Source organism: Alligator sinensis, unplaced genomic scaffold (assembly GCF_000455745.1).
Source record: "Alligator sinensis unplaced genomic scaffold, ASM45574v1 scaffold717_1, whole genome shotgun sequence".
NCBI lineage: Eukaryota > Metazoa > Chordata > Crocodylia > Alligatoridae > Alligator > Alligator sinensis.
The window spans coordinates 882,742-892,648 of NW_005841961.1; the positions used below are offsets into that span (position 1 = coordinate 882,742).

The following is a 9,907-nucleotide window of genomic DNA, read 5'->3' on the forward strand; positions in this document are numbered from 1 at the left end:
GGCAGCACACCCAAAGTTTGGTAATTATCATTCTAAAATAAAATATAATACAATATATGCATATTGCTGCATTAGCAAAAGCTTATTTACAATACCTGGAAATGTTCCTTGATAATAAAAGCATTTGCAATCTTTGCTTTAATTCCTTCGTATTCCCCAACATCACTGATGCAGATAGCATACCACTGAATTAAATTAAAAGCCATAAATTAAACAGATTATTGAAATAACTTTAATAGAACTAATTAAAAGAAAATATGCAGTTACAAAGTGTAATACTGCTGAAAGACTAAAGACTAAATTATGATTAATTAGCTCTATTGTTTGCTTAAGAAGTCATTTAACTGTAATGAACAATTTAAACAGCATGAGTGAATGGCGCTGGTCAATCCTGACAAGAAAGCAGTTCACCATCCTGTGAGGGAACTTGGGTGTCATTAACTTGGGCTGCCAACATAAGTGACTAAACTGAGCTTCTCAAATCTCCTGAGAAGAGAACAGGAGAAAGAGATGAAAAGCAAAAATGACCTCCTTTCTTCCCTAGAAAGGTTCTCCTGTGGTAGAGAAGCAGTAGATTGCATCTGTAGGACACTTTCCAGGGGGAAATTAGAGGAATATCCAGGAATTTATTTTGGAGTGTTGGGGGCAATTTCCTGGTGCAAATGTTGATAAGGCTAACTAGGGGTTGTGCTCTTTTTGATCTGTTGCTCATGAACAGAGAAAAATTGGTGGAGAATGTAGAAGTGGATGGAAACTTGGACAGCTGCAACTACAAGATGACCGATTTCAGGATCCTGAGGAAAGGAAAGAAGGAGAGCAACAGAGTAAAGACCCTGGATTTCAGAAAAAGCAGACTTTGACTCACCCAGGGAACTGATGGGCAGGATCCCCTGGGAGGCCAAGTCTGAGGGAGAAAAGAGACCAGAAGATCTGGGTTTAAAGAAACCCACTGTAGTTTAAAGAAACCCAAGGTTGCAGGAACAAACCATCCCGATATGCAGGAGACTAACAAGTGTGGCAGAAGACCAACTTGGCTTAGCAGGGAACTCTACAAAAAGGAAGCTTCCAAGTGGAAACTTGGAAAAACAATTAGGGAGGAGTAGAAAAGAGTACTACTCCAGCACACAGGGATGAAATCAGGAAGGCCAAATTGAAATTGGAGTTGCAGCTAGCAAGGGATGTGAAGGGTACCAAAAAAAGTTTCTACAAGTATGTCAGTAACACAAGGAAGATCAGGGAAAGTGTTGGTCCCTTACTCAACGAGAGGTATCATAGTGACAGATGATGTAGAAAAGGCTGGAGTACTCAATACCTTTTTTAGCTGTCTTCACAGGCAAGGTCAGATCTCAGCCTACTGCACCTGGCACCATAGTTAGGAGGGAAGGTGAGCTGCCAACAGTAGTGAAAGAACAGGTTATAGATAACATTGGCCATTTTGTTTTGGATGGATTGAGATAGGGAAAGGGGAGGGCAGCAAGGGGCAGGTTACATCAGTTTGAAAGTATAACATTTTAGTGTTTTCATTCATGATCTGGAAGATGGGATGGAGCGCACACTAAGCAAGTTTGTGGATGACACCAAGCTGGGGGGAGTAGGAGGGCAGGGGTAGGATTCAAAGAGTTCTAGACAACTTGGAGGATTGGACCAAAAGAAAGCTCATGAAGTTCAATAAGGACAAGTGCAAAGTCCTGAAGTTAGGGAAGAACAATCCCACGCACTGGTAGGTTGGGATAGCTAAGCAGAAAAGGACCTGAAGGGTTACAATGGACAATAAGCTGAATGAGCCAACAGTACGACCTTGTTGTGAAGATGGCTAGTAGCATACTGGGCTGCATTAGTAGGAGCACTACCAGCAGATCAAGGAAAGTGATTGAGCAATGGTTTCAAGTTACAGCAAGGGAAATTCAAGTTAGATATAAGCAAAAACTCTCTCATGAGGAGGGTACCCAAGCACTGGAACAGGGTACCCAGAGGGGTTTGGGAACCGCCGTTGTAGAGGTTTTTAAGACCCAGGTAGACAAAGCTTTGGCTGTGAATGATATAGTTGAGGATGGTCCTGTTTTGAGCAGGGGGGTTGACTAAGTGACCTCCTGAGGTCCCTTCCATCCCTAATTTTCTATGATGCTATGAATAGCTCAGTCACCAAGAACTCTGACCCATTAGATATCTAGCCAGTTAATTACGTAGTACGTAGTAACCCAGCCACATGTTTGTGCAATTAATGGCAGAATAAAAGAGGGAATAAAACACAAAGTAACTACACAGAATACATAAAGTTGCCAGTAACAACTTTATGGCTGGTTCCCATAATATCTTCAATTTAAGGTGTGGCCAGGCTAATCAGCTGACCAGCATTCCCAGCCTCAGGAATGCATTGGAGCCCTTCAAGGCTCTGGTGTGCTCCCTGCTGTGGGAATGCACTGGAGACCTTCCCAGCCATGGGAGCATACCAAGGAGAAGGGCTGCAATGCATTCCCTTGGCTGGCAGTGCCAATCGCAAACTGACTCTCCTACCTGCAGGAGTGCACAAGAGCCCTTCAAGGCTCCGAAGTGCTACTGTGGCTGGAAGCACTTGTGCCCAAAAGCTTACAAAGAACTTTTTTCCATCTATTTAGTTGGTTTAATAAAAAATACCACATGTATCCAAAGAACCTTGCCTGCCTATGTCCTTAGACCAACATGGCTACAACCAACAACCCTGGTCAGCTGACTGGCACTCCAAGCAATGGGAGCACTGGCATTCTACTTCACGCTACTCTGAGCGATGGGTACTGGCATACTATTTGCTGATGCAGGGATTGTGGGCTCCCCCTGCACCAGCTATAATCACGATTTAGATCTGATCTCCAATACTACAATTGTGCCTCCTCCTGCCATGCATGTGAGGGGATCTGATCCATGATCCCAACAATGGTGCCTCCTGCCATGCCTCCTGCATGTGGCATGGCAGGAGGCACTATTGTTGGGATCATGGATCAGATCCCCTCACACCTCTAACTGAATATCTGTCAGAGGCCCAACAATCATTTTCTGCACAAGGTTTCGACTTTACTTGCAAAAACTGGTACTCTAGGAAAGCTTATTTCAAACTCTGCTTATGCTGAAGATAGCTGGATGGCCATATAGCAGAATCACAGTGATTTCTGTTGCTATGGTTAGAGGGCAGTGGATGGCAACATTTCTAAAGTTTAATTACTTTGCATGGCTCACCTTGTGGGCTGCAAAATTTGCCTCATTTTTTTCTAGTGCCTTCTTTGCATATTCAAGAGCTTCATAAATCAGTTGCTTTTTCTCCTCTGCAGATGTTCTACTAAGCTGGGCTAGATCGCGAGATGCTCGTGCCAGACGCCACAGTAATTCCGCATCCTCGCTAGTTATAAACATAAAAGAAAAATTAACCATTAAAACTAGTTTTGTCTACAAAGTAAGAGCAAGGTCTTAAATCACTCAATACATCTTAACTTAGTATTAAGATAATAAGCATACCATTCACGTACACCCAAAGGCTACGTGCAATAAATACAAGATCCTAGTCATGGGAGACTTTACTTTCATTTGTAAAGCAATAGCATTCAACTCAGATTATTTGTAAGGTTAGGGTCCTTTTAAACATGAGGATTTGCAAATTGTGTGCCAGGGGAGGGGGGTAAGGAAGCACATTGCTGCAAGAGAGTTGCATAGGACAGAGGAGGTACTCCAGCTCTTTGCTGTGGCTTTTATTTCAAAGGGCACCACTTCTCCAATCAGCTGCCCTGGACTGTTGACAAGGACTAGCTGAGTGGAAAGCAGTACCCTTGGAAATAAAAGCCACAGAAAACAGCTGAGTAACTCATCCATTGTTTAGCAACTCATTATAAACTAAGCATGTTGCAAGCCATTCTGATATAGAAGAACCCTGGTTTTTCGTATGCATGGCAGCTGTATGCAGAGGTACTTTGTTTTCATGAAACGGATACAAGTTCACAAAATAGCAGTATTAGACAGGAGAGGAAATAGAGAAAGCAATGCTTATTTCTGACCCAAGCTATATGTCTCTGGTTTCATGTACATACTCACTGCTAATATATGCTACTACATGAGCATGTATATACATAATTCTACTGTAATACAATTCATCTAATGCTACTGTATGAGCCACAGTTCTATAGGATTTGTAAAATAATCACTTGTAAAATTCAGAAAAAAAATGTTTTGGTGCTTTATAAAAAATGTTCAGTGGAAAAGAGCTGTTAAATAAGCATTTTTCTGCAGTCTTGGCACTATTGCTGCACTGTCCAAGTGAACTTGACTGGGAACTAACTAGCAAAAACATTTCAAAAGTGAAAACAATAGCACGAATAGTGAAATTTGGATTTTTTTTCTTACCTCCAAATGCCTGGTATTAAATAGCCCTGTTATCAGTACACTTACCTTTCCAACCTACTCACCACAGCAGTTACCTAACTGCTCTTATAAATTAGCACATTACAAGCTTGAAAAAACTTCAGATGAGTATTGGATTCAGGATATGTATTTCAGTAACAGTTAGTCATTTCAGTTTGCTTATCCAGCTCCTGGCACTGGTGTAGTGTGGGGCCAGTCTGCAGGTTGGATCAGACCCTACAAAACAGGACTGGCGCCATGCTATGGGATCTGGGCCCCACACTATCTCCCTTGGCCCCGAACTGCCAGATCCAGGGCCCAGGCCATCTCTCTTGGCCTTGAACCACTGGACTCGGCCCCACACCACCTCCAGCAGGTGCCTGTGTACCTGGACTGGTCCCCAGGCTACCTCTGTGTGCCAATCTAGTATGCTATCTGACCCCTGGGGCTATCCACAGGTCTGGAAATTTGGCAGCGGGGGAGTAGCAATTGCTGCCACAGGTCCCCCGCCAAATTTTCAGACCTCTGAAGGCTCTGAAGGCTCTCCAGAGAGAACATGTTTCTTCTTAGAGAAATTAAATGAATGCTTGTACACTGCTAGTTTCTATCCAGAGAGCAGCAATCCTCCCAGTAGAAACATAACACCTGTACAAGGCCCAAGACTGACTCTCTCCTCAGAATCTTTTAGTAACCCCGTTTAAGTTTTTGTGGTTACAAACCCTCTTTCATGGGGGGAATTTGCAGCCTATTTATGATTTTATATCACTCTAGGATTAAATTCCTCTCTCTGAAGGCAACTTTTCAGGCCTAAATCTTTGGTCCTTGGAGAGGCAGAAAAAACAGCCCAGCTCCAAGAAACCTCCAAAAATGCCAAAAGAACACCTAGAAATAAAGAAGGAGTTCAGGTTATCTTCCTTTATGGAACTAAATTTTAAGTAAAATATCTAGCTGTTCTCTTCTTTTTCCTTTAAAAGAGCCTGTCTCAATTTGCATCTAGATGTTTTTGTTCAACTAAGACATACCATACATGCTTACGAGTCATTCTGTGGTCACAGAAGCTCATGATTGGCAAAAGGAAAATAAGAGAAGAAATAAAACAGCTGGTTAGCAATGAGAGAAAGAGGAAGAGAACAGAGGGGAAAAAAAGTCCCAAAATGAATTTAAGTTTCACACGTGATAATAATTAAATCCTGGGCCCCTCTCTTATTCCTCTGCCTTCCATTACTGAATGCTAAGCATTCTCTCCCCGCTGTTAGGAAACAATTATCAGAAACCTAACCCTTGGCTGGTCCAACTGAGCCTGGTTAAGAATTAGATTGTTCCTTCCCTCCACATTGTTATTGCTGAGAAGAAAAATTACCGATTTTCCCCCCCACTGCAAGAAAGTAAGCCAGAATACAACCCCACCACAATTAACACATTATTTAAAATGAACTGACAAAAGAGCACTATCAATTAAGCCACAATAATTTGAGGTTATTCAACACACTTAAGTACCTGTTTTTGTGTTGGACCAGCAACTGATAGAGCTTTTCAGTTTCCCCACTCCCATACAGGTAGTCTGCTTGGTCTAAGATTTCTTCAGCTTTAAAAAAAGAGGGTGGGGATGATGGAAACAGAAGAAAAAAGGGTTCATAAATATGATAGCCTACCAGGCACTTGGCAGCTCATATAAGAGTGACCCAATACAATTAACACCCAAACAAAAGCATCCTGTTACACAAAAAAAAATTAGCAGAAACCATGGATCCTAGAGAAAGAACTAAACACATACTTCTTAATAAACATCAATATACTAGACATCAGAAGTTTCCAATTTTAAATTGGGTGCCTCTATGCTAACCTTTAGCAGCCATGTAATACAGTACTGCAACACCTACACAGCAGCAGATACCATATTAAAAGTACCAAGAGCTACGGAACAATAAAATAGCTTTAGTAACAGACGTACTTGGACGTATCAGTAGATTTTAGAATGCTCATCTGATGACCTCAGAATAGCAGCTTGGAAAGCACTTAGTTCGGCTAATCAAAGTCGTACCACGTTGCATGTAAAGTCACATGAAGCCACAAAGCCCTACACTAAAGCTAATTTTATTAACTGGCTATTTATGTATTGATCTAATTTAGTTAATTTACCTCAGTTAAGCTTACAACTTTCAAAATTTTGTTCAAATGAAGCCACTGAAACCTGCATGAGGACTTGGATTCAGGGAAAATGTTTCCTTTAGCTTCATCTTTGTTTTCTGTCATTTAACTTTTCTGCAATGGTTCTCAATTTTCCCTTGTATGACAGACAGAGCAGTCTAAAGCTCCAGAAACAGCTACAAAAATCTGTTATCTAAAACCCCAGAAATAGCTCTGGAAGTCTGCTAGCATGATGCTCATTTTTTCTATAGAATGCTAAACATACTCAGCTCATATATACTGATCTTGTTCTGGTCGTTTTTATTTATCATCCCATGACAGATTAAGAGTTGGTTGTAAAAACAATGCAATGTACAAGCTGAATTCAATTGTTGGAAACATTTGTATATTAACCAAATATGGGAGTGTAAGTAAATCCATCCAGTAGAGATGGGTATCCAGATTTTCTCTTCAGTGTTGGCGGTTGATACTAAGTCGATCCATGTTTTATAGGCTAAGATCACATGAAGTTCCTCTGGCTGCTGCAAGATCTCAGGTTGCGACTAACCAGGGAGTAGAGCACTTGTTTTGGGAGTCGACTCAGGCATCCTCACACGTCTGGTCTAGCAAAGTTGGTGCTTGAGGGTCAGTGACTCAATACTGGTAACATTGGCTTCAGCAAGGATGCTGATATGTGTGTGGTGTTCTTCCCATTTAATATGAAGGATTTTCTGGAGGCACCATTGGCAATACCACTCCCAAGTTCTTGAGATGACAGTGACACTTCATTCATGTTTCACATCCGCTGGGGAGAGTGGGGATAAAGACTGTGTTGTAGACCTGGATCTTCTTGGTGCCTTTCCAGAAACTGTGATCAATTAAAATATGCCTAAGCAATTTCCCAAAGGAAGTGCTTTGCGTACTGAATCCTGTGCTGGATCTCCTCATCAGTGGTTTGCTTTCCATGATAGGCAGCTACCAAAGTAAGGGAAGTGCTCGACTACCTCCAGGGTCTTTTCCTTGATGATAATTTCAGGTGGGGGGTGTCATATTCTCAGTCTAGAGCAGGCTGATAGAGCACTTCAGTTTTCTCGATGTTGAGAGAGGCCCAAAGTTCAGTAGGCTTCTGCAAAGGGATCCAATGTGGCCTGTCTATATTCTTTATTTTGCAACAAGCCAAATACTCACAGACATCTGAAAAAAAGATTTATAAACATTTCTAAAGAAGTTGCACAGTCCTACAAACAGCATTTACTGTACTGACAATTTTGATGAGAGTTATTTTATCAGAATAAGGTGTCTAAGGAATAATTTGATCTGAAATCTCCTTTTTCATTTAGTATTTTCTTTATTTCTAAAGGCTCCAGCACTAAAATGAATATCTGCTCAAGGTACTATTGCTGTTTCTAGCTTAAAAACCTGAACCCAGTACTGCCAGTATAAACCATGATGTAGAATTCTGATAGCACCAATATAACTCCATTCTTAATCGCAAATGAATTGGAATTTGATGACCTTTAATGAAAAAGTAGTAACTCTTGATTCTGAATCCTAAATTGAATATCCTGCCTTAAAAAAAGAATATACAGAATTGTATGTCACTAGTTTATTATAAAGGGAGCACAATTTTGATGTACTTCTGATGATCTCTCTAAGAACAGATGAACAAATACCATATTTTTCATTTACTTCAGAGTTTAAAGTAGCCATCAGGGAAAAATCTGATATTAAAAAACAGCATATAGAAGAGAAATTGGAAAGCTTTCCCCAAAATGCGAATCACTATTCATCAAGTTTCACATTTGACTGACCCTATATATAGTTGAATTTTTTAAGCTACCTTTGAAACTTGCGTGCACTTCAGTAACACAAGAAATCAAATTATAAGCTTCATAACCCACAAAGGTCCCCAATGACAGTGTAAGGCCTCTTCTTAAAACAGTTAACTTTTCAAAAACCTGAAAGAAAAAAATAATAGGAAGTTTACTACAAGCTTTGACAAAACTGCTCTACAGCTCTCTGGAGCAGCAATTTTGTTCTAAATTTTGAGTAAGGGAATTTAATAAATTATAGAATTTAAAATAAATTTGCCATAAAAATAGTCTAATATAATGAAATAGCAATATGAATAATAAGATGGTTTCAAATTCAAGAAACATTTTCCTTTCTCTCTATATATACACATTGTGAAACCAGGGACCCTGTTTCCCTACATGTCAGTATACAAACCAAAAGTTCACTTGCAACTGAGAGTAAAAAGACAGCGTTGATATGCACCTCTATAGACTAAGTGTTATATGTGTAGAGCAGAAGCTTCTGTGAACCCCAGTTTACTTCCTCAGATGCTGTGAAAAGACAGCATAGAGCAGTGTAAAAAGTGGAATAAGTGATTAAAATACAACAGGTAGGAATGCAGGAGGGAGGGGGCAGGGGCACTTCTGGGAGAGGCAAACAAGCAAAGAATCCACAGGAACAAAGCAGTCTCAAAAGCTAACAGAATCATAGAAAATTAGGGCTGGAAGGGACCTCACCCCTGCTCAGAGCAGGACCATCCCCAACTAGATCATTCCAGCGAAGGCTTTGTCTAGCTGGGTCTTAAAAACCTCCAAGGATGGAGAATCCACAACGTCTCTGGGTAACTTGTTCCAGTGCTTCACCACCCTCCTAGTGAGGAACATTTTTCCCCAATATCCAACTTAAACCTCCAATGCTGTAACTTGAGCGCACTGCTCCTTGTTCTGTCACCTGCCACCACTGGGAACAGTCCAGCTCCATCCTCTCTGGAACTGCCCTTCAGGTACTTCAAGGCTGCTATTTAATCCAGGCAATGACATAAAAACTCACAGACCCCATTTAAACCACACTTAATGCAGTCCAGTTTGTGGATGATATTTGTTCCACAATTTCCTGTGTCAACTAGTTTTTAAAGTTTTGCTCCCCTGGAACAGCAATCCTGAGGTCAGTGATGCAGCGTCCACAGAGGCTGAAGCTTTCTGTCACAAAATTTGCAGAACAAGATGCGATCTACCCACCCGGCTGCATCAAGTATGGTTTAAGCAGGGACGACAGTTTCTTACCGCAGGGTGCCAATTAGCTCTAGCGACCCCTTCGCTCCTATGGGCTCTGTTTGTTTGCCCCTCCCAGCACTGCCCCACTCCCGCCTGGCTTCCTGCCGACTCTGTTCCCATCACTCCCTGCACGTCATGCTCTGCTCCGTGATGCCCTGTCACAGCATCTGACGTCACGAACTTGAGCTCACGAATGCCTGTGGTGCACCTATACATCCGTCACCCCACTTCCCCCCGCACACCTCTCTGCCGCTTCCTCTGCTCCCCGCCCGCCCGCGCAGCAGCCCCTGGGCGACGCCAGCGGCTCCTCGACGCCCCGACCGCGCCGCAGCCGCAGCCACGACGGGGCC

General features: G+C 41.9%; 1 protein-coding gene across 1 annotated transcript in view; it reads right to left on the bottom strand.

The window, feature by feature from the left end:
* Positions 1-9,904, bottom strand: part of RMDN1 (regulator of microtubule dynamics 1) — a gene marked incomplete at its 5' end in the record, with an annotated part of 27,909 nt that extends 18,005 nt beyond the window's left edge. Inside the window, 6 exons of the mRNA XM_025200226.1 lie at positions 96-185; positions 3,211-3,370; positions 5,860-5,947; positions 7,678-7,683; positions 8,330-8,447; positions 9,800-9,904. Of these exons, the coding sequence (XP_025056011.1) occupies positions 96-185; positions 3,211-3,370; positions 5,860-5,947; positions 7,678-7,683; positions 8,330-8,447; positions 9,800-9,904 (567 nt within the window). The remainder of the gene's footprint in view (positions 1-95; positions 186-3,210; positions 3,371-5,859; positions 5,948-7,677; positions 7,684-8,329; positions 8,448-9,799) is intronic.
* Between the last annotated feature and the right edge of the window lie 3 nt (positions 9,905-9,907).